At 43.4% G+C, this 26,544-nt stretch overlaps 1 protein-coding gene across 1 annotated transcript in view; it reads right to left on the bottom strand.

Moving 5' to 3' along the window:
- The window catches only part of LOC128704740 (mucin-3B), a 270,077-nt gene that overhangs the window by 109,532 nt on the left and 134,001 nt on the right, over positions 1-26,544 (bottom strand). Inside the window, exons 9-11 of the mRNA XM_070079522.1 lie at positions 10,451-10,735; positions 8,864-9,036; positions 8,059-8,391 (exon numbers count right to left, since the gene is read on the bottom strand). Coding sequence (XP_069935623.1) covers positions 8,059-8,391; positions 8,864-9,036; positions 10,451-10,735 — 791 coding nt within the window. The remainder of the gene's footprint in view (positions 1-8,058; positions 8,392-8,863; positions 9,037-10,450; positions 10,736-26,544) is intronic.

The raw sequence follows: 26,544 nt of genomic DNA, 5'->3' as shown, positions 1-26,544 counted from the left end.
TACTGGACGTTGTTCTCGATTTTGATTTGGCATAGGAGAAGAAATACTTTGGGTTTCTTTCGATTTCATTTATGGCTTTTAGTTCTTCCCGCGATTCCTGACTCCTAAAGGATTCTTTTAGCTTAAGTTCGATGCTTGCTATTTCTCTGACCAGTGTCTCCCTGCGCATTTCTGGTATATTGACCTCTTTTAGCCGCTCTGTTATTCTTTTCCGTCGCCTGTAAAGGGAGCGCCTGTCTCTTTCTATTTTACATCTACTCCTCCTTTTTCTTAGAGGAATAAGCCTTGTGCATACATCGAGTGCCACCGAGTTAATCTGTTCTAGGCATAAGTTTGGGTCTGTGTTGCTTAGTATATCTTCCCAGCTTATATCGGTTAGGACTTGGTTTACTTGGTCCCACTTTATGTTTTTGTTATTGAAGTTGAATTTGGTGAATGCTCCCTCGTGACTAGTCTCATTTTGTCGGTCTGAGGCTCCACGCATACATGTCTGAACCTCAATTATGTTGTGATCTGAGTATATTGTTTTTGATATGGTGACATTTCTTATCAGATCATCATTGTTAGTGAAGATGAGGTCTAGTGTATTCTCCAGTCTAGTAGGCTCTATTATTTGCTGGTTTAAATTGAATTTTGTGCAGAGATTTAAAAGCTCGTGTGAGTGTGAGTTTTCATCAGAGCTGCCTCCTGGTGTTATTACTGCAACAATATTATTTGCTATATTCCTCCATTTTAGGTGCCTTAAGTTGAAATCCCCCAGGAGCAAGATGTTGGGTGCAGGAGCTGGAAGATTTTCCAGACAGTGGTCAATTTTTAACAGCTGTTCCTGGAATTGCTGGGATGTTGCATCCGGAGGCTTGTAGACTACCACAATGACTAGGTTTTGGTTCTCGACCTTTACTGCTAAAACTTCCACTACGTCATTTGAGGCATTAAGCAGTTCTGTGCAAACAAGTGACTCTGCAATGTACAGGCCAACCCCCCCCTTTTGCCTGTTCACTCTGTCACATCTGTATAGGTTGTAACCTGGGATCCATATTTCGTTGTCCAAGTGATCCTTTATGTGGGTCTCAGTGAAAGCCGCGAACATTGCCTTTGCCTCTGCAAGCAGTCCACGGATGAAAGGTATTTTGTTGTTTATTGCTGGCTTTAGACCCTGTATATTTGCAAAGAAGAATGTTATCGGACTGGTGGTATTGTTGGTACTGGGGGGGGATTTTTTTTCCGGCATTAGTATCTGTATCTGTTGGTTTGGAGTGGAGGCCATCGACTGTGGTTCCACTCCAGGAATGACTGGATTTGGTGTACGATTTCTGCCATTTCCTGCCAGTTTTTTTTCCTTCCTGGCACTAAAAAACCTCTCCCTCTTGAGTGGCTGTGGCTACCCAGGTTTTCCCATGGCCTGGATGTTTTGTATCTTTTTGTCCCCTTTAGATGGTATGCCTGGCAATTTAAGTTATAGCACAGTCTTTCCTGTACTGAAGAGGTACACATTTCAGGGTGAAAAAGCTTACAGGAAGGGAGTTTGCATTTTCCTGTTGTCATATGGGCATGACATTTTCTAGGGTGGTCATAGTTGCATGTCCCATCTGTTTTTCCAGATTTCCCATGCCAGCAGATACCAAGTGCATAGTATGTGCACAGGCTTGGTTTCCGTTTGCCTTGGGTTTCTGTGACTGTATTCCCTGTTGGTGCATGTTTCCCTGTCTTATTCCTATCCTCCTTAGCACCAACAATGGAGCTCCCACCAGTTGTTTTTGGTAATTTATCCTCACTATTGCTATTGGAGTCCTCTTGTTTGCTATTTCCTGCGGTATTTCTGGTTTGCAATATTGGTTTTATCTTATCTTTGACTACACTTGTTTCCCTACTATGGCTCCTGTCCTCTATGAGGTCATTTATATGTATTCCTTCCTGCGTATAATTCCCGACTACCTGGACAAAATCTCCAGCTTCACCATTACTGTCTACCAGGACAGTATCTCCAGCTTCACCATTTCTGTCTCCCAGGACAGCACCTCCAGCTTCACCATTACTGTCTCCCAGGACAGTATCTCCAGCTTCACCATTACTGTCTCCCAGGACAGCACCTCCAGCTTCACCATTACTGTCTCCCAGGACAGCACTATCAGCCCTACATTTACTGACTACCAGGACATCACCTCCAGCCTTACAGTTTGTGACTACATGGCCAGTATCAAGGGCAGTACCATTCAGCCCGGACTTTTTATGTTCCCATCTGTTGTAGAAAGCTTCCAGGTTTTCTATGAAAGCAGCTTTGATGTTATCCTCTTTTAATACCCTTGTGATTTTAGTCCACAGATTTTCCTCATTTGGGCATACCCAAAAACACTTCTCTGTTTTAATACTGCTTGTAGCTAGTTCTGGGATATCTGCACAAGGAGCGTGACACCAATTTCCACAAAAATGACAATTTATCCATGTGGTAGCCCGTTTGTTTGACTGACCACAGACTACACACAGCTTCATAATGATTTGAATGGTTGATTTACTGCAAGTCTACTAGCAACCTCTTGAATATTATATTAATAACCTTAAATGAAGCTCTAGCTATTTGTATTTCTGTTTCTAACTCTTTTTGTATATTGGACAGCTTACCGTCACGTTCCTGATTTTTAATGTTTGTGTTTATAAGGGCGCCTACAAACCCATCCGTTTACAGTCTGCTTTATTGTCCAACGAAACTGTTTGAAACCAGTCCCGGGTTCGGACCAGTCAAGGGTTCGGACCAGTCAAGGGTTCGGACCAGTCGATCTGCTCTGATCAGTGGGTCACTTATTTAAAACATACTGGTCGGTGATTTGAGCTAACACATGAAGGATCTACTGGAAATTATCTACCCGAGTAATATGTGATTTGACTGATACAAAAGTATAACTTGCGTGTTGAAGAGCCGGTGATATCTGGCAGCTCCTACAATGACGTACAGTCGACCTCTTTGTTTATCAATCGCTGTATCTGGCTTTTCTATTTTTGTTTTTCCGTCTCCACCACAATAAATGCTATATTATCACTATAGTTGACTGGTGCAAATTTTGGAGGAAGGACGCTTTTTCTGTAGTAATAATTGCTTCTCGTTGTGTATATTGCGACCGCTGGTAACTACAGGTTATATGAAATTCACAGTAACGTCTCGTATTTCAAGAAAATGAAACTAATGAAAGTCACTCCACTCCACTAAGTACCATTATAATACTGGTTAGTTGCTACTACAACACTGTATTCTGCTATTCACTGGTATCACTAGATTATATGCGAGTACAGTAGCAGGCCAGGAAGATTATTAAAAACAGCTGACCTGTGGTAAGTTTCTGGCGACTTCTGGCACCTGCCTCTATAGGCTTATCACTTCATTTACAAATTCACCTGTTTTCAAATGACACTTTAGCCTTTATCATCAATATACTAGGGAGCCACTGTAGTATACACTATACACTATGTATACTCAATGCTTTCAGGGAGACTTTCTTTCCTCTGACACAACGTTCAATTATTATTATTTTTTTCACACGGGAAACAGGCCTATGATTCCCCTCTGGCAGTAAACTCTGCTAGGTAATGCACACTAATTCTCCTTTTTTGACTCAGTATATAATGTTTTCCGCCCAAGATTGGTTCCAGGCGCTAGAGGGATGTATCGTATAGGATTGATGACACAAATTAAAGTTCTAGCACGTAAGAGCGACCGTGAAAACACCAGAAAGCCGGGAGCACAACGAGGCACGCTGACGGTTGGTTAGTGGACCAGCTGAGTATATATATATATATTTTATTTTATTTTATTATCACACCGGCCGATTCCCACCAAGGCAGGGTGGCCCGAAAAAGAAAAACTTTCACCATCATTCACTCCATCACTGTTATGGTAGTAGGTTGGTAGACAGCAACCACCCAGGGAAGTACTACCGTCCTGCCAGATGACTGTGAAACAAAAACCTGTAACTGTTTTGCATGATGGTAGGATTGCTGGTTTCTTTTTCTGTCTCATAAACACGCTAGATAACAGGGATATCTTGCTACTCCTACTTACACTTTGGTCACACTTCACAGACACGCACATGCATATATATATATACATACATCTAGGTTTTTCTCCTTTTTCTAAATAGCTCTTGTTCTTTTTTATTTCTTCTATTGTCCATGGGGAAGTGGAAAAGAATCTTTCCTCCGTAAGCCATGCGTGTCGTATGAGGCGACTAAAATGCCGGGAGCAATGGGCTAGTAACCCCTTCTCCTGTATACAATTACTAAAAAAGAGAAGAAGAAAAACTTTATATATATATATATATATATATATATATATATATATATACATATATATATACATATATATATATATACATACATACATATATATATATATATACATATATATATATATATATATATATACATATATATATATATATACATACATATATATATATATATATACATACATATATATATATATATATACATACATATATATATATATATATATATACATATATATATATATATATATATACATATATATATATATATATACATATATATATATATATACATACATATATATATATACATACATATATATATATATACATACATATATATATATATATACATACATATATATATATATACATACATATATATATATATATATATACATACATATATATATATATATATATATATATACATACATATATATATATATATACATACATATATATATATATATATACATACATATATATATATATATATATATACATACATATATATATATATATATACATACATATATATATATATATATATACATACATATATATATATATATATATATATATATATATATATATATATATATATAGACATATATATATATATATATATATATATATATACATACATATATATATATATATATATATATATACATACATATATATATATATATATATATATATATATATACATACATATATATATATATATATATATATATATATATATATATATATATATATATATATATATATATATATACATACATATATATATGGAAGAGGGTAAGGTACCTAGGGATTGGCAGAGAGCATGCATAGTTCATTTGTATAAAGGCAAAGGGGATAAAAGAGAGTGCAAAAATTATAGGGGGATAAGTCTGTTGAGTATACCTGGCAAAGTGTATGGTAGAGTTATTATTGAAAGAATTAAGAGGAAGACGGAGAATAGGATAGCAGATGAACAAGGAGGCTTTAGGAAAGGTAGGGGGTGTGTGGACCAGGTGTTTACAGTGAAACATATAAGTGAACAGTATTTAGATAAGGCTAAAGAGGTCTTTGTGGCATTTATGGATTTGGAAAAGGCATATGACAGGGTGGATAGGGGGGCAATGTGGCAGATGTTGCAGGTGTATGGTGTAGGAGGTAGGTTACTGAAAGCAGTGAAGAGTTTTTACGAGGATAGTGGGGCTCAAGTTAGAGTATGTAGGAAAGAGGGAAATTATTTCCCAGTAAAAGTAGGCCTTAGACAAGGATGTGTGATGTCACCGTGGTTGTTAGACAGTAAAAGTAGGCCTTGGACAAGGATGTGTGATATCACCGTGGTTGTTTAATATATTTATAGATGGGGTTGTAAGAGAAGTAAATGCGAGGGTCTTGGCAAGAGGCGTGGAATTAAAAGATAAAGAATCACACAAAGTGGGAGTTGTCACAGTTGCTCTTTGCTGATGACACTGTGCTCTTCGGAGATTCTGAAGAGAAGTTGCAGAGATTGGTGGATGAATTTGGTAGGGTGTGCAAAAGAAGAAAATTGAAAGTGAATACAGGAAAGAGTAAGGTTATGAGGATAACAAAAAGATTGGGTGATGAAAGATTGGATATCAGATTGGAGGGAGAGAGTATGGAGGAGGTGAATGTATTCAGATATTTGGGAGTGGACGTGTCAGCGGATGGGTCTATGAAAGATGAGGTGAATCATAGAATTGATGAGGGGAAAAGGGTGAGTGGTGCACTTAGGAGTCTGTGGAGACAAAGAACTTTGTCCTTGGAGGCAAAGAGGGGAATGTATGAGAGTATAGTTTTACCAACGCTCTTATATGGGTGTGAAGCATGGGTGATGAATGTTGCAGCGAGGAGAAGGCTGGAGGCAGTGGAGATGTCATGTCTGAGAGCAATGTGTGGTGTGAATATAATGCAGAGAATTCGTAGTTTGGAAGTTAGGAGGAGGTGCGGGATTACCAAAACTGTTGTCCAGAGGGCTGAGGAAGGGTTGTTGAGGTGGTTCGGACATGTGGAGAGAATGGAGCGAAACAGAATAACTTCAAGAGTGTATCAGTCTGTAGTGGAAGGAAGGCGGGGTAGGGGTCGGCCTAGGAAAGGTTGGAGGGAGGTGGTAAAGGAGGTTTTGTGTGCGAGGGGCCTGGACTTCCAGCAGGCATGTGTGAGCGTGTTTGATAGGAGTGAATGGAGACAAATGGTTTTTAATACTTGACGTGCTGTTGGAGTGTGAGCAAAGTAACATTTATGAAGGGGTTCAGGGAAACCGGCAGGCCGGACTTGAGTCCTGGAGATGGGAAGTACAGTGCCTGCACTCTGAAGGAGGGGTGTTAATGTTGCAGTTTAAAAACTGTAGTGTAAAGCACCCTTCTGGCAAGACAGTGATGGAGTGAATGATGGTGAAAGTTTTTCTTTTTCGGGCCACCCTGCCTTGGTGGGAATCAGCCAGTGTGATAATAAATAAATAAATATATATTATATATATGCAATAAGATCACAGTAAACAGGTGATTTCAGAATATGCAAAACAACCACTCTGAAAGAATAGAGAAATTCCAAGCGCTTTCGTGACTACTCACATTATCAAGGAACTATGAAAGTAAAGCATCCAAGGAAGCTATATAAGGGGTCTGGCCAACACCTCACTATCAGATCCCACAACGGTTAAACACGTGACGCGCGGCGAGCCAAAAAAGGGCAACCAGCCTTATTCAACTAAAATATGTTGGTTCTCCCTTACCATGAAAACTTGGTTGATATGCCTTCTCTTCTTAAGACTTTTAATATTAAAGTTGTATTCAAAAATCTTGATACAGTAAAAAAACTTTTGATTAAGAATTCCCCCCAAAATGCTGATGGATGTGTCTAAGATTCCTTGTAAAATTTGCAATAAAGTTTATTACGGTCAAACTGGTAAAAATCTCGAACTAAGATTAAAACAACATAAATATAGCATTAGAACTGGACAAGATTCCAATGCTCTATTTATTCATGTAAGAGATTTTAACCATCCAATTGATTTTCAAAAAGTTCAGAAAGTAGTATCAAGCAAGTCCATGGTCGACAGGAATATAATTGAATCTTGTTTCATAAAAAGCATTTATGACATTATTATTATAATCAAAAAGAAGCGCTAAGCCACAAGGAGCATTTATGACAATAATAAGAATATTTCCTTTGGTTTATATAAATTAGATCCATTTATAATTAATAGAATTTGGGAAGAATTTAATAATACATTGGACAAATAAATTGCTTGGGGGTGAGTTTTGCAAAGGACCTGTCCAAGTTGGCTCGCCGCGCATCACGTGTTTAACCGTTGTGGGATCTGATAGTGAGGTGCTGGCCGACCCCTTATATAGCTTCCTTGGATGCTTCACTTTCATAGTTCCTTGATAATGTGAGTAGTCACGAAAGCGCTTGGAATTTCTCTATTCTTTCAGAGTGGTTGTTTTGCATATATTATACATACATATAATATATATTATATATATATATATATATAATTATATATATATATATATATATATATATATATATATATTACTGTAACTACGAACGAGTGGTATTTAATCGATAACAACACTGACTAGGCATGGGCTCAAGTCCTTGGCTAGTCGCAGTGTTTTATATATATATATATATATATATATATATATATGTCGTGCCGAATATGTAAAACTGGTCAATTAGAAAGAACTCATTTAAAATTAAGTCCTTTCTAAAATTTTCTCTTACATGTTTAAAGATATACACTACTTACTTTTATATGATATATGATGATAGTTGATGAGTGTGGATCATCAATAGTGTTAAGCAGGTAGGGTAAGTCAGTCTCAACAGTTATATCTCTACTGACACAGGTGTTCCCAGCAGGTGTGCTGCTGCTGACTGCTGAAGCACCCTGGTGGAGCTCAGGGCTCCACTGGTCACAGACTGGAGCACTTTTTCTCCTGACTTTCTTGTGTTCCTTGGTGTGATGTTCGGTATGGAGATGGGTGATCCACTCTCTGGTGAGCTGTGAGCTTGACACTTGTGATGCTGCTTCTAGTAAAGAGCTTTTGTTGCTGCTCCCAAGAGCTCTCCTTAATGCTGGCTGGAGATCAATAAAGTCGAAGTTGATATAGTTAATGCAAGTAATAAACGCCTAGCTAATACCATGACTAGAACTAATAAAAACAGGGCATTACCGTGACTAATAAAGGACAAGCATTATGGCTGAATGGGGTTTAAAGTCTATCTACTATAAAAGGGTCATTAATGCTGGTTGGTTGGTTAATGGAGTTTCAAGTCTACTATACGATGGTCATTAAGGCTGGTTGGTTGGTTAATGGGGTTTCAAGTCTACTATACAATGGTCATTAAGGCTGGTTGGTTGGTTAATGGGGTTTCAAGTCTACTACACAATGGCCATTAAGGCTGGTTGGTTGGTTAATGGGGTTTAAAGTCTACTATAGGAGGGTCAATAATAGTTGTTCTGCACTGGGATGATACGAGGATAGTACCTCCTTGGATAGTTGTCTACCAGTCTTATACGAACACAAATTACAGTCCTCACCAGAACTTACCTTGGCATCACACAGCATTCTCTTCAGAGCTGCCACTTCCCTCTTCAGACTACTGATAGTCGCAGTTCTATCATCCAGGTTCACTACTGGAGTGTTGACGATGCATCGGGCCCGTGTTGCATACCTCAGAGTGGACAAACTCTCAGCTAAACTGGTGCTGCAAGGCGACACAGCTGCAAGAAATGGGATTTGGTTCAGTTATTTTTAACACGATGGGTGTCTCCCACGGTAGAGTCGTCCAGAAATAGAGGAAGTTTATTATTATTCGTTCAGTCGCTCTTTTGTCAGAAGTGTTGGTATTACAGTTCAGACGGCCCTCTGAAATGTTGTATTTTCAGTCATCCTTCAGAATACAGACACTGTACTTCCCACCTCCAGGACTGTAACATCCTCACTCACCCTTCAGAGTACAGGTACTGTACTTCCCACCTCCAGAACTGTAACATCCTCACTCATCCTTCAGAGTACAGGTACTGTACTTCCCACCTCCAGGACTGTAACATCCTCACTCATCCTTCAGAGTACAGGTACTGTACTTCCCACCTCCAGAACTGTAACATCCTCACTCATCCTTCAGAGTACAGGTACTGTACTTCCCACCTCCAGGACTGTAACATCCTCACTCATCCTTCAGAGTACAGGTACTGTACTTCCCACCACCAGAACTGTAACATCCTCACTCATCCTTCAGAGTACAGACACTGTACTTCCCACCTCCAGAACTGTAACATCCTCACTCATCCTTCAGAGTACAGGTACTGTACTTCCCACCTCCAGGACTGTAACATCCTCACTCATCCTTCAGAGTACAGGTACTGTACTTCCCACCTCCAGGACTGTAACATCCTCACTCATCCTTCAGAGTACAGGTACTGTACTTCCCACCTCCAGGACTGTAACATCCTCACTCATCCTTCAGAGTACAGGTACTGTACTTCCCACCTCCAGGACTGTAACATCCTCACTCATCCTTCAGAGTACAGACACTGTACTTCCCACCTCCAGAACTGTATCATCCTCACTCATCCTTCAGAGTACAGGTACTGTACTTTCCACCTCCAGAACTGTAACATCCTCACTCATCCTTCAGAGTACAGGTACTGTACTTCCCACCTCCAGAACTGTAACATCCTCACTCATCCTTCAGAGTACAGGTACTGTACTTCCCACCTCCAGTACTGTAACATCCTCACTCATCCTTCAGAGTACAGGTACTGTACTTCCCACCTCCAGAACTGTAACATCCTCACTCATCCTTCAGAGTACAGGTACTGTACTTCCCACCTCCAGAACTGTAACATCCTCACTCATCCTTCAGAGTACAGGTACTGTACTTCCCACCTCCAGAACTGTAACATCCTCACTCATCCTTCAGAGTACAGGTACTGTACTTCCCACCTCCAGAACTGTATCATCCTCACTCATCCTCCAGAGTACAGACACTGTACTTCCCACCTCCAGAACTCCGGTCCATCTAACCAGCTTCTAAATCCCAACATAAACATTACCTTTCTCCCACAACAACACAAATGAGGCATTATTCTAACAACACTTCTAACATCTACAGCAACACATTGCAATACTCACTAGCAATCATCAGTGTTTTTGCATTGCCTCCCAATGTATCCTTCAATAACCAAGTGAGGACTGAGTCCCTGTAAGGTATAAAAGGGAGCTTAGATGAGCTTCTGCGGCTGTGTGGAGGCAGGCTGGAGCTCCCTGCTACTGTGGAGTGGGCGTAGGTAGAGCTGGAGTGGGCGTAGGTGGAGCTGGAGTGGGCATAGGTAGGTCGTGACGCAGTGCTGGTCAGGGAAAGGTTCGATCCAAGAAGAGAACCAGCCCTGGTTGAACCTAGAGCCATTCCTTGCTCAGCTGTGAAGGTTCATAACTGATCACTAACTTATATCAGGAGTAATAAAGAGAATAGTGAGCAACACCTGGGTGTCTTTATTGATGAATAAGACACATGTACAACACCTGGGTGTCTTTATTGATGAATAAGACACATGTACAACACCTGGGTGACTTTATTGATGAATAAGACACATGTACAACACCTGGGTGACTTTATTGATGAATAAGACACATGTACAACACCTGGGTGTCTTTATTGATGAATAAGACACAGGTACAACACCTGGGTGTCTTTATTGATGAATAAGACACATGTACAACACCTGGGTGTCTTTATTGATGAATAAGACACATGTACAACACCTGGGTGTCTTTATTGATGAATAAGACACATGTACAACACCTGGGTGACTTTATTGATGAATAAGACACATGTACAACACCTAGGTGTCTTTATTGATGAATAAGACATGTACAACACCTAGGTGTCTTTATTGATGAATAAGACACATGTACAACACCTGGGTGTCTTTATTGATGAATAAGACACATGTACAACACCTGGGTGTCTTTATTGATGAATAAGACACATGTACAACACCTGGGTGTCTTTATTGATGAATAAGACACATGTACAACACCTGGGTGTCTTTATTGATGAATAAGACACATGTACAACACCTGGGTGTCTTTATTGATGAATAAGACACATGTATAACACCTAGGTGTCTTTATTGATGAATATGACACATGTATAACACCTAGGTGTCTTTATTGATGAATAAGACACATGTACAACACCTGGGTGTCTTTATTGATGAATAAGACACATGTACAACACCTGGGTGACTTTATTGATGAATAAGACACATGTACAACACCTGGGTGTCTTTATTGATGAATAAGACACATGTACAACACCTGGGTGTCTTTATTGATGAATAAGACACATGTACAACACCTGGGTGTCTTTATTGATGAATAAGACACATGTACAACACCTGGGTGTCTTTATTGATGAATAAGACACATGTACAACACCTGGGTGTCTTTATTGATGAATAAGACACATGTGCAACACTATTACCCAACCAATAAAGACACCTAGGTGTTGTACATGTGTCTTATAAATGCTAAATATAATAAAATTTATAAATAAACGAGAACACAAGCAAATATAAAGATATTCTTAGTTAAAAGAGATTCTGACATATACGAGTTTTTCCTGGGTCAAGGATGTTGATATAGTGTTCTCTTATTGAACCCAGGGTGCCCTTTATTTTCTCTGGGGTTTATTTTGTACTTCCTGCTATATCTCTTACCACTGGTTGATTAGGTCTTGATCCACCTCCTGGCGTGGTCATGGACCAGGATGTGGGGGCGTTGACCCCCAGAACACCATTCATGTATACTCCAGGTACATCTGGGTATAATCTAGGTATACTCCGGGTATACTTCAGGTATAATCTATGTATAATCCAGATATTATCTAGGTCTAATCTAAGAATACTTCAGATATACTCCAGATATACTCCAGGTATACTGCTGGTGTACTTCTGGTGTACTTCTGGTATACTTCTGGTATACTGTACATTGTTATGGAAGTATAGTAGTCTGTAAAATTTATACATTAATATTACTGGGGAAAGTTTAGAATGTATTCTCACCAAGAGAAAGTATGTGGTATATGGCAGCAGTAAACTACCCAGCAGTAAATTACCCAGCAGTAAACTACCCAGCAGTAAACTACCCAGCAGTAAACTACCCAGCAGTAAACTACCCAGCAGTAAACTACCCAGCAGTAAACTACCCAGCAGTAAACTACCCAGCAGTAAACTACCCAGCAGTAAACTACCCAGCAGTAAACTACCCAGCAGTAAACTTATAAATAGAACATGCAAAGCCACTATACATATAAATGCTACATTATTATTATTATTATAATCAAAAAGAAGCGCTAAGCCACAAGGACTATACAGCGCTGCAGGGCAGGAAGGAAGTGAGGGCATCAGGTGGCAAAAGGGAGATGGATGAGCAACAGGTTACGGATAACAGCGGGGCAGTGGATGGTGAAAGGGTAAAGGGCAGCAAGAGACTGAACCAGAAAGGGCTGAGGGGAGTGCGAAAAGTATCATCAGAGTTTGTGGAGTAAATCGGTCGTTGTCAAGAAGTCAATGAGAGAGTCAGGATTAAAGGAGGGTCCATCAGCAAGAAGGGAAGGTAAAGAGAGAGTAGTAGAACGAAGACGACGTTGGAGGTAAATTCTGCGTGCTCGTTGATAGAGAGGGCAGTCTAACAGAATGTGGCTAATCGATACTGGAACTTGACACTGCTCACAGAGAGGAACAGGGTGCCTCTCCATGAGATACCCATGAGTAAGACGAGTGTGGCCAATGCGAAGGCGGGAGAGAGTGGTCTCCCAACTTCGGCACTGATGACAAGAAGACGGCCAGTAACCTATGCTCGGTTTAATAGAATGAAGTTTGTTACCGAGCAGAGTTGACCAACGTTGTTGCCAACGGGTGCGAAGGTGGGTAGTTATTGCAGCAAAATAGTCCAGAAATGGAACACCTCGATAGGAAATTGGTAGGTCATATACTGCTGACCGCGCAGCAGTGTCTGCCTGTTCATTGCCCTGTACGTCGACATGACCAGGGACCCAACAAAAAACAATATCTTTATGTTTGGTAGAGATACGGCGTAGCCAAAGTTGGATACAGAGAACTAGGGGATGAGATGTATCAAATTTTCGTATAGCCTGTAGAGCACTAAGGGAGTCTGAGACTACTACAAATGATGACACAGGCATAGATGCAATACGAATAAGTGCTGCAAGAATGGCATACAGTTCAGCAGTAAAAATACTAGCTGAAGATAGTAAATGCCCTCGTACGACGCTGTCCGGAAACACTGCTGCGAATCCGACGCCGTCTGAAGACTTAGAGCCATCTGTGTACACAGCGGTGGCATGAGAATGGGAGTGGAAGTGATCAAGAAAAAGAGAGCGGGAAGCCACCGTAGGCAGTTGAGCTTTCGAGCAAGGGAGTGAGAAAGAACAGACCCGAACAGCTGGAACTTCCCAGGGGGGCAGGGAAAAGTGAGATGCTACATGAACATATAAAGGTGGTAACTGAAGGGAAGACAAGAGTGAATGTAGGCGAAGAGAAAAGGGACGGAGCAAACAGGGGCGGCGAACGAATAAAGAATGTCTACTAATATCGGTGACCATTCTATAAATGGAAGGATTGTGTAGATCGTGAGAGCGTACATAGTAACGAAGGCAATGGGCATCACGGCGATCAGACAAGGATGGAACATTTGCTTCTGTATAGAGGCTCTCAACAGGGGAAGAGCGAAAAGCACCAAGGCACAAACGTAAGCCTTGGTGATGGATAGAGTTAAGGCTAGAGAGAGTAGCAGGAGAGGCAGCTGAATAAATCTGGTCACCATAATCGAGTTTCGATAAAACGAGGGCTGAATGTAGGCGAAGCAGAGTTCGACGATCAGCTCCCCAGGAAAGATGAGCAAGGGTTTTAAGAAGGTTTAGCCGGCTGTGACAAGTTGCCTTCAGAGAGGTAATGTGAGGTTTCCAGGGTAACCGACGGTCAAAGAGAAGGCCTAGAAACCTGACTGTATCACGTTCGGGGATACGGGAGCCATAGAGATACAAAGGATGATCGGAGATAACAGAGCGTCTAGTGAAAGTAATTTGGTGAGTTTTGGTACTTGAAAATTTAAACCCATGTGTGGTGGCCCAAGTGGAAACACGGTCGACCGCATGCTGGAGAGAAACTGCAATAAGGTGACAGTCAGCGCCTGCACAAGCAATAGCGAAGTCATCAACATAGAGTGATGACCAAATATTGGGTGGAAGAACAGAGGCCAAATCATTTATAGCAAGGAGAAAAAGTGTTGTGCTTAGAACACATCCCTGAGGGACACCTTCAGCTTGCACGAAGTCCGGGGAAAGAACATTATTGACTCGAACACGGAAATGTCTGTCAGTTAAAAAGTTCTTAAGGAAGGATGGTAGATTGCCTCGGAGGCCTAAGGAATGGGCCTGGGCCAAAATATTATACCTCCAAGTTGTGTCATATGCCTTCTCAAGGTCAAAAAATATGGCAAGAACTGAGTGATTATTCGCAAAGGCATTACGAACATACGTATCCAAGCGTAGTAAGGGGTCTATGGTAGAACGACCCTTACGAAAGCCATATTGACTAGCGGAGAGACTGTTGTGAGTCTCTAAATACCACATTAAACGTCGATTTACGAGGCGTTCCATCACTTTGCAAACTGCACTTGTAAGAGCGATGGGGCGATAGTGGGAGGCATCATGTCCTGTAGTACCCGGTTTGCGGAAAGGGAGAACAATGGCAGATTTCCACAGCTGGGGAAGAACTCCTTGTGCCCAAATAAGATTGAAGAGGTGTAAGAGGACTACAAGGGCTGACCGATGTAAATGTTGTAACATACGAATATGAATGTCATCAGGCCCAGCTGCCGATGATCGGCAAGCTGAGAGCGTTGCCTCCAGTTCTTGAAGTGTAAAAGGCACATTATACTGTTCTTCTCCGAGAGAAGAAAAGTCCAAGGGTACTAACTCTCTGGCAGACTTTGAGGAAAGAAACGAGGGGCATAGATGGAGCCCTCGGGAAATACGGACCAGATGTGTGCCAAGTTCAATGGCAACGTCGAGAGGGTTTGCTATATCAACACCAGTGACCCGTAGAACAGGAGCCGGGTCAGGAGAGTATTTACCACTCAATTTCCTTACTTTTTTCCAGACTGCACTCATAGAAGAAGCAGAGGTGATGGTGGAAACATAGTCTCGCCAACAAGTGCGTTTAGCTTCACGGATGACACGGCGAGCGATCGCACGCTTCTGCTTAAAATCAACAAGTCTCTCAGCGGTTCTATTGTACCGGTACCTGCCCCATGCAGCACGTTTCAAACGTACTGCACGAGCACAAGCAGGAGACCACCAAGGCACGCACTTCTGAGAATGCCTGCCTGAGGTTTGGGGTATAGAATGAGAAGCTGCGGTATAAACTGATGTCGAGAAGATGTGTAGGAGCTCATCAATGGAGGATGAAGAAGGAACCTCACTAAAAGCAGTGAGGTGTGAGTAAAGATCCCAATTTGCCCGATCAAATTGCCAGCGAGGGCTACGGGAAGGTGGTGAATAGGAAGGAGAAGTAAGAATGATCGGAAAATGATCGCTGTCATGTAAGTCTGGTAGAACAGACCAGGTGAAGTCTAGTGCAGTGGAGGAAGAGCAGACTGATAGATCGATGCAAGAGAGAGTATGAGTACGAGGATCAAAATGGGTGGGAGTACCCGTATTTAAAACATGGAGGGGGTGAGAGGCAAGAAAAGCCTCCAACTGAATGCCACGTGAGTCACAATGAGACCCCCCCCAGAGGAAATGGTGGGCATTAAAATCACCAAGTAACAGAAGTGGTGGTGGTAAGGATGAAACAAGAAAGGCAAAGTCTGGGATAGAAAATGCTCGAGAAGGAGAGAGATATAAAGAACATATTGTAAACCACTTATTCAAGTGGATACGGGCTGCAGTGTAATGCAGCGAGGTATGGACAAATAGTTGACAGTACGGAATATCATTGCGTAGAAGAAGGGCACTTTCATTAAAGGTCCCATCTGAGAAAGGATCCGAAGAATACAATAAATTATAGCCTGAGATAGGTTGGAAAACAGCCGAGTGTAATTTTGGTTCTTGTAAGCAAGCACCAACAGGGGAAAACCTGGAAAGCAACATCTGAAGCTCACCCCGATTACCCCTGAGGCCGCGGATATTCCACTGTAAATAGGCCATGATTGGCGATGAAGAAAATATCAGGAATCTGTAGGTAAAGGCACCTACGGACTAGAGGGGTTAGAAAAGTCAACGTGTGGTGGCATTGGAAGATGTTCAAGTAGCGAAGGAACGGAGCGTTGCGAAGAATGGGGTTGTGAAGATGGAGGAGAGGGAAGAGAAGGAACAGGAAGTGAATCAGTGTCCATTGAAGGTTTAGTCTCTGCAATATATTCTGAAATGGCTTCAAGTGTTTCTGAATTCAAAGATGTATGGGAAACCATATTGGAGATAGGAGGAGGAGGGTGAGTAAAGATTGGGACAGTAATGGACTGTACCAAAGTAGAGGGGGAGGGAAAAGTGTAAGGGACTGGAGATGAAGTGTGGGGGGGGACAGAAGAGGTAGAAACCTGGGAGGGGACAGAAGAGGGAGAAACTTGGGAGGGGACGGGGGTGGAAGGCATAGTACGAGGAGGAGGGTGAATCTCCACACTTGTAATAGAGCCAGAGAGAGGGGAAGAACTAGGTACAGAGACTGGAAAGGTAACGTGTGGAGGTGGAAGAAGGGAAGGAAGGGGCAAAGAAGATTTGAGCAATGTGGATTTTTTGGACTTCTGAGTAGAGGGGCGATTGGTATTAGGTGTCGTACGAGGTCTTGTCGATACTGGGGCTTGTGAGGAAGGACGCGAAGATGTGAGAACAGACTGAGTTGTAGTCGGGACGTCAGAGCCAAGGACAGCAAAAGGATTAGATGCCGTAGTGGCTATGGGAGGGGTAACAACAGAGGAGGCTGCAGAAGATGGGACCCCAGAAGTGGGGGGACGTTTGGAAACACGAGAATAAGAAACACGGGGTAGTCTCCCTTGGAGGCAGAGATGAGTAACTGCCATAGCATAAGGGAGACCTTCTGCCTCTTTGAGGCAACGGATTTCACGTTCATTTAAGTAGACCTGGCAACGGCGGGAGTACGAAGGGTGAGCTTCATTACAATTAAGGCAAGATGGAGGTTGACTGCAAGATGTATTAGAATGGTTGTCGGCACCACAGACTGGGCATTCGGCCATAGATCTGCAATATTTCGCTGGGTGACCAAAACGCCAGCAATTTCTACATTGTTGCGGTGTAGGTATCACCTTTCGAACTTGTAACCGATGTCCCGCGACATATACAGAGGACGGGAGTTCTCGGCTGTCAAAAGTTAAACGAGCCACATTGCAAGGGTAACGTCTCCGCCCCCGGGCAGGAAGGACATAAGTGTCTACTTTGAGGATTGGGAGATCCTGGAGTTCCAGCTGTTCAAAAATGTCATTGCCACATGACTGGAAATTCTGTTGGACTATGGTATGGGGCAGAATGACAGTACCACTACAAGAATTGAGAGAAAGATGTTTTTCAATAGTGATAGGAGTAGTATCGATATTCGAAAGGAGAGAAAGATCATGAGCTTGGGTAGCATTCTGGACAGTGACGATGCGTGTACCGCTCTTGAGAGCGTGAAATGAAATATCTCTGCCAACATGACGCAGGAGCGCTTTGGCAATACTATGGTCAGAAAGGTAGGCAGAAGAAGAAGTTGGTCTTAAAGTAAAGAATTTAGTCCATTGTGTGGTCCGAAACTGAGCGTGGAGAGGGAGTGCTTGACGTGTCGGTCGTTTCCGAGTAGAATGGGAAGGTAACGACGGAGCATCATCAGGAGATTGACGTTGGCGTTTAGGAGTAGGACCGGAGTTGGTCCGGCAGGAAATGGGTGGGCGATTCGAAAATTGCCGTACCGTAGAGGGAGAAGCCGGAAGCATAGTCAAAGGAGAGCGGAGTTCAGACAAATCGAAGGAGTCAGTCGAAGCCCCGGTACCTGAAGCGGGTGAGGAAACAGCACCAGCAAGAGGTACAGGGGCATCAGGAGTGTCCGAAGAGTGGTCTAAACACAAGGCAGGGTCAGAATGGGGTGCGGTATCAAGAAGGGGCCCGGGGGTAGTGGTTTCATGGACTAGGGCTGCCATGGTTAGGTTACTCCTTTGCTTTTTGTTTTTAAGAAAAAAAAAGAAAGAAGAAAAGAAAATAAAAATAAAAAAAAGAATAAAAAAAGGGGGGAGCGGGGAGGAATAGTTCCCAGGAGGAATGAAAGGGCCGGAAATCCCCCTTCGCGCCCAAGAGGACTCGACACCGCTAGTAGCGCAGATGCAGCATGGAACCCGTGCCATACCCTACCCTTCATGCCAGTAAACCAGCAATCTGGGATAGCAACCTCACATCTGCCGAGCTACCTCGGTGGACAAAAGAGAGGGCGGCCGGATATCCGCCACAAAGCATACCTCCTTCAGCCACCACCCCCGGAATCCGAAAGGTGGCTTCCAGAGATACACCCGTCGCCCAAAAGACACCCAAAGCCACTCCGGGATACCGGAGAGGGATCGGGACATCCCTAGGCAATCCAGATTCCACGGCAAACTACGCCACCGCCAAGAAACCTCAACGGAATGGGATGGACCCCGGTGTCCTTTCCCCTACCTAGGAACTAGCGCGCCTGTGGGAGAAATCACGAAGGCTAAAAAGAGGAAGGGCAAAAGGGAGGGGTGAGGAGGAGGAGGAGGAATGGAAAAAGGGGAGGATGGGGAGGATGGGATAGGGGAGGGGAGAATGGGGGGTAATTAGGTTCGGTCTGAGGAAGAAGACCGACAGGGCTAATTCCTCAGACCAAGAGCCTCTTCACCACGCCAAGGAGCCCCCCTTGAAGAGGTATAAATGCTACAACATATACAGTAAACTCTCTTATAAGGCTCCTTCATATAGGGTGAATTTTTTGTGAATGCACCTGAAGAAGCACATTCACAATTGAGCGACAAGTTGAAAGGCCTTCACAACACTAATTACGGAAGTATTTTTGCTCCTCTACATAACAGATGTCACATCGTGCCAAGATAACGATCCCGCCAAGCTTGTTCTTCATTTGTTCTTAAATGAAGACTGTAACTCAAGTTCCGTAGCATCGTCCCCCTCAAGGACGCCTTCCTGGACGCCTACACCAGCGACCAGGAGGCTGATAAACTCCATAATACTACTACAGCTCTCCAAACTCTCAGAGATCGTGGCTTTATCATTTCTAACTCTCCATCCTTACAGGCTAAGTGTTCTGTTTTCGTTGAACACCTAGACAGGTTCGTCACGGCTCTCTACTAATGAGCCCAGCTCATCCGTCGAGGGCCCAAATGCCTGGGCCTCTACTAGAATTCTCAAAGCCTCATCAGTGATCGTATTTTCTGCCACTGTAATGTCTGTCCAAGCTCTGTCTGATGGACTAGCCGTCTCTTACTATCATACACACCCGAGGAAGTTGAACCCGACTGCTTCAAACACATCACTCCCTATTGGACCTGTTATTCGTACAACTACAAATTCCTGCCCTGTCAAGAGCAAGAAATTTTGTACAAACTGTGGAAAAGAAGGGCATGATTTCAAACCCTACACCACTGCCACTGTTCCAACATGTCTTAACTGCAAGGGTACTCTTCATACTCTCGCAGCTAAGTGCCCACTTAGGAAAGAAATCGTATCTAAAAAGATTCAAGAGGAACACCTCAAAATCTCTTTCATATACCGATATTACTAAACTTAATCAGATACTGTGAAGATTATCCAAGAAACACAAGTCTTCTTCACCCAGTAACTCCCTTTCAGCACTCCCCGACGGTGCTCCGTCCAAGGTGCTGTACTGCACGGTGTACGCACACCCTGCTAATGCGGCAAACCCTACCACATTCAACACTACAGTTCACAAACTATTCCATTTGGACAACATGCCTGCCTTCAATTTCCCGGACTCCACACCTTCAGCTGACATCCTCAGAGATTTTCTGAATGTTGTGAATTTCCCTGCACCTGCAGACATGTCTCCTGCCTCTGCCTAAGCAACTCTTCCTTAAGAGGCACCCGAGTCTTCTTGTCTGTTAATATCACATTTATTTTTCCACTATAATCTACCTTGTCCATAATTAATATCACATTTCCTGTGTCTGCTTTCGTAAGGTGAAGTCCAGGATCTTTCCTTAATTCCTGGTATAACTCAACAAATCTTGGAGGATATTTGTGTTGTAGAGGTTTGATCAAAGCTCAGAGTTCAACTGAAACACAAATGTCCTCAAAGATCCTGGACTTCACCTTACGAAAGCAGACACAGCAAATGTGATAGTAACAAAAAAAGACAATACCGTGACTGGAACGATACACAAATAACCCGCACATAAAAGAGAGAAGCTTACGACGACGTTTCGGTCCGACTTGGATCATTTACAAAGTCACACTGTAAATGGTCCAAGTCGGACCGAAACGTTGTCGTAAGCTTCTCTCTTTTATGTGCGGGTTATCTGTGTAATGTGATAGTAATTATGGACAAGGTAGATTATAGGAGAAAAATGAACATGATATTAGAAAACAAGGAACTGACGTGCTGGGAGTGATCATGTCGGAGGATCTCACCTTCAAGGACCATAACATTGTATCAATCGCATCTGCTAGAAAAATGACAGGATGGATAATGAGAACCTTCAAAACTAGGGAGGCCAAGCCCATGATGACACTCTTCAGGTCACTTGTTCTATCTAGGCTGGAATATTGCTGCACTCTAACAGCACCTTTCAAGGCAGGTGAAATTGCTGACCTAGAAAATGTACAGAGAACTTTCACGGTGCGCATAACGGAGATAAAACACCTCAATTACTGGGAGCGCTTGAGGTTCCTAAACCTGTATTCCCTGGAATGCAGGCGGGAGAGATACATGATTATATACACCTGAAAAATCCTAGAGGGACTAGTACCGAACTTGCACACGAAAATCACTCACTACGAAAGCAAAAGACTTGGCAGACGATGCACCATCCCCCCAATGAAAAGCAGGGGTGTCACTAGCACGTTAAGAGACCATACAATAAGTGTCAGGGGCCCAAGACTGTTCAACTGCCTCCCAGCATACATAAGGGGGATTACCAACACACCCCTGGCAGTCTTCAAGCTGGCACTGGACAAGCACCTAAAGTAGGTTCCTGACCAGCCGGGCTGTGGCTCGTACGTTGGTTTGCGTGCAGCCAGCAGTAACAGCCTGGTTGATCAGGCTCTGATCCACCCAGAGGCCTGGTCACAGACTGGGCCGCGGGGGCGTTGACCCCCGGAACTCTCTCCAGGTAAACTCCAGGTTAAGCATCTCCAACTGCCTCCATCGTCGACAACTTTGATTCCACAGCCTAAATCACCGCTTCCAACGTCTCTCAGCCGGTAGACACATCAACACACCTCTCCAGTGCTCCTGCCGACCCACCGTTACCTGCCAGTACAACTGTAGACTCGCCCAAAGAATCCTCTTCTGTGGAAGATAATGATAACTCCCACACCAGCACGCCCACATGGAACAATCTTGCTATCTACACATGAGAGCAGTATGACCTGCACACAGCTGTACAAAAAGCTATGTATTGGGTCAGTCTAGTTTTCCTGTGAGTCACCACTTCGCTTCTCAATTACCCAAGTACTGGAGTTGATCAAACCACTCCAATTAACCTTTGGTAACAAAACACAACTGTACCACCTCTCCAGAAGTTTGAGAATGGCTTCTCTACGAACCTACCTGCCGTCCTCTCCTGCGACCAAGCCAGCTGCCAACTCCTCAAGACTTCCAGTAACACAGCCTGGTTCTTCTCCAGCCTGTCCCACCAGAGCTCAGCTCTTGGGTCTAGCTCCGACACTTTCTCTATCACTAAAGACTATTCCTCACTTGCCCAGTCTTCCTCGCTTGCCCAGTCTTCCTCACTTGCCCAGTCTTCCTCGCTTGCCCAGTCTTCCTCGCGTGCCCAGTCTTTCTCACTTGCCCAGTCTTCCTCACTTGCCCAGTCCTCCTCACTTGCCCAGTCTTCCTCACTTGCCCAGTCTTCCTCACTTGCCCAGTCTTCCTCACTTGCCCAGTCCTCCTCACTTGCCCAGTCCTCCTCACTTGCCCAGTCTTCCTCACTTGCCCAGTCTTCCTCACTTGCCCAGTCTTCCTCGCTTGCCCAGTCTTCCTCACTTGCCCAGTCTTCCTCGCTTGCCCAGTCTTCCTCACTTGCCCAGTCTTCCTCGCTTGCCCAGTCTTCCTCACTTGCCCAGTCTTCCTCGCTTGCCCAGTCTTCCTCACTTGCCCAGTCTTCCTCGCTTGCCCAGTCTTCCTCACTTGCCCAGTCTTCCTCACTTGCCCAGTCTTCCTCACTTGCCCAGTCTTCCTCACTTGCCCAGTCTTCCTCGCTTGCCCAGTCTTCCTCACTTGCCCAGTCTTCCTCACTTGCCCAGTCTTCCTCACTTGCCCAGTCTTCCTCACTTATCCCACAAAGATCTTACCTAGTTGAAAGGCCTTTGTAATACGTCCTCAATACGAGGAGCTTTAATGAGAGAGATTAGCACACTAGAACTGTAACTAAAACTGTCACTAGAGCTTTCACTAAATAACACTAGTCTAAGCATGCTAGTTATCAAACTTAACCTACCACAACACACACATCCTCGGGCCTTATGTACAGCTGCATAAAGGTGGTAAAAACAGTCAGTATGACAAGTGTATTATTAACAGCCTATAGAGTTAGAAAATAGAGATATTTACATATCAATAGAGCGAATAGGGGCTGGAGAGTCGAACCGTGGTCCATGCATATAACAGAGCCAACAGGATGATCTTAGAGCCTATATTAACATGCAAAAACATATTATTTTCACCCTAGAACTCAATAAATAAAAATCTATAGATATTTATACATGGACATACAATATAATGGGCAAGGATTCGAACCATGGTCCAAGAAAATGGCAGATTTAATGATGGAACCAATAGGATGATGTCAAATGCTGTATTTCTGTGACATGGTTGTGCCAGCAGTCACCTCTGTGACATGGTTGTACCAGCAGTCACCTCTGTGACATGGTTGTACCAGCAGTCACCTCTGTGACATGGTTGTACCAGCAGTCACCTCTGTGACATGGTTGTGCCAGCAGTCACCTCTGTGACATGGTTGTACCAGCAGTCACCTCTGTGACATGGTTGTACCAGCAGTCACCTCTGTGACATGGTTGTACCAGCAGTCACCTCTATGACATGGTTGTACCAGCAGTCACCTCTATGACATGGTTGTGCCAGCAGTCACCTCTGTGACATGGTTGTACCAGCAGTCACCTCTGTGACATGGTTGTACCAGCAGTCACCTCTGTGACATGGTTGTACCAGCAGTCACCTCTGTGACATGGTTGTGCCAGCAGTCACCTCTGTGACATGGTTGTACCAGCAGTCACCTCTGTGACATGGTTGTACCAGCAGTCACCTCTGTGACATGGTTGTACCAGCAGTCACCTCTGTGACATGGTTGTACCAGCAGTCACCTCTGTGACATGTTTGTACCAGCAGTCACCTCTGTGACATGGTTGTGCCAGCAGTCACCTCTGTGACATGGTTGTACCAGCAGTCACCTCTGTGACATGGTTGTACCAGCAGTCACCTCTGTGACATGGTTGTACCAGCAGTCACCTCTGTGACATGGTTGTACCAGCAGTCACCTCTATGACATGGTTGTGCCAGCAGTCACCTCTGTGACATGGTTGTACCAGCAGTCACCTCTGTGACATGGTTGTACCAGCAGTCACCTCTGTGACATGGTTGTACCAGCAGTCACCTCTGTGACATGGTTGTGCCAGCAGTCACCTCTGTGACATGGTTGTACCAGCAGTCACCTCTGTGACATGGTTGTACCAGCAGTCACCTCTGTGACATGGTTGTACCAGCAGTCACCTCTGTGACATGGTTGTACCAGCAGTCACCTCTGTGACATGGTTGTACCAGCAGTCACCTCTGTGACATGTTTGTACCAGCAGTCACCTCTGTGACATGGTTGTGCCAGCAGTCACCTCTGTGACATGGTTGTACCAGCAGTCACCTCTGTGACATGGTTGTACCAGCAGTCACCTCTGTGACATGGTTGTACCAGCAGTCACCTCTGTGACATGGTTGTGCCAGCAGTCACCTCTGTGACATGGTTGTACCAGCAGTCACCTCTGTGACATGGTTGTACCAGCAGTCACCTCTGTGACATGGTTGTACCAGCAGTCACCTCTGTGACATGTTTGTACCAGCAGTCACCTCTGTGACATGGTTGTGCCAGCAGTCACCTCTGTGACATGGTTGTACCAGCAGTCACCTCTGTGACATGGTTGTACCAGCAGTCACCTCTGTGACATGGTTGTACCAGCAGTCACCTCTGTGACATGGTTGTACCAGCAGTCACCTCTGTGACATGGTTGTACCAGCAGTCACCTCTGTGACTCAAAGATAAGATACTCACAGCTACTATATACCATGGTTCGAACCCCAGTCCACGCATGAAGCACGACCAATACTGAGATGTAACACTAACAATTTGTTACCTAATAAATATAACGTTACCAAGTGTTACCTAATATAACGTTACCAAGTGTTACCTAATATAACGTTACCAAGTGTTATCCAACATAACGTTACCAAGTGTTACCTAATATAACGTAACCAAGTGTTACCTAATATAACGTTACCAAGTGTTACCTAATATAACGTTACCAAGTGTTACCTAATATAACGTTACCAAGTGTTATCTAATATAACGTTACCAAGTGTTACCTAATATAACGTTACCAAGTGTTGCCTAATATAACGTTACCAAGTGTTACCTAATATAACGTTACCAAGTGTTACCTAATATAACGTTACCAAGTGTTACCTAATATAACGTTACCAAGTGTTACCTAATATAACGTTACCAAGTGTTACCTAATATAACGTTACCAAGTGTTATCTAATATAACGTTACCAAGTGTTACCTAATATAACGTTACCAAGTGTTATCTAATATAACGTTACCAAGTGTTACCTAATATAACGTTACCAAGTGTTACCTAATATAACGTTACCAAGTGTTACCTAATATAACGTTACCAAGTGTTACCTAATATAACGTTACCAAGTGTTATCTAATATAACGTTACCAAGTGTTACCTAATATAACGTTACCAAGTGTTATCTGATAGATATACTATGTTGTATATATAGATATAACGTTAACTAGTGCTGATATAACGTTACAAGGCTATCTATAGAGTTATGCTGTTATCAGTTCGTTATTTAATAGAGGTAACGTTACCAAGCGTTTTATAATATATATATATATATATATATATATATATATATATATATATATATATATATATATATATATATATATATCCGAGGAAGTAGGGTGGTAGACAACAACCACCCAGGGAGGTACTACCATCCTGTGGTAGTAGGTTGGTAGACAGCAACCACCCAGGGAGGTACTACCATCCTGTGGTAGTAGGTTGGTAGACAGCAACCACCCAGGGAGGTACTACCGTCCTGTGGTAGTAGGTTGGTAGACAGCAACCACCCAGGGAGGTACTACCATCCTGTGGTAGTAGGTTGGTAGACAGCAACCACCCAGGGAGGTACTACCGTCCTGTGGTAGTAGGTTGGTAGACAACAACCACCCAGGGAGGTACTACCATCCTGTGGTAGTAGGTTGGTAGACAGCAACCACCCAGGGAGGTACTACCATCCTGTGGTAGTAGGTTGGTAGACAACAACCACCCAGGGAGGTACTACCATCCTGTGGTAGTAGGTTGGTAGACAACAACCACCCAGGGAGGTACTACCATCCTGTGGTAGTAGGTTGGTAGACAACAACCACCCAGGGAGGTACTACCATCCTGTGGTAGTAGGTTGGTAGACAACAACCACCCAGGGAGGTACTACCGTCCTGTGGTAGTAGGTTGGTAGACAGCAACCACCCAGGGAGGTACTACCGTCCTGTGGTAGTAGGTTGGTAGACAACAACCACCCAGGGAGGTACTACCATCCTGTGGTAGTAGGTTGGTAGACAGCAACCACCCAGGGAGGTACTACCATCCTGTGGTAGTAGGTTGGTAGACAACAACCACCCAGGGAGGTACTACCATCCTGTGG

Source organism: Cherax quadricarinatus, chromosome 99 (assembly GCF_038502225.1).
Source record: "Cherax quadricarinatus isolate ZL_2023a chromosome 99, ASM3850222v1, whole genome shotgun sequence".
NCBI lineage: Eukaryota > Metazoa > Arthropoda > Malacostraca > Decapoda > Parastacidae > Cherax > Cherax quadricarinatus.
Note: the sequence above shows the minus strand (reverse complement) of the source record. Positions and strands in the feature narration are given on the sequence as shown.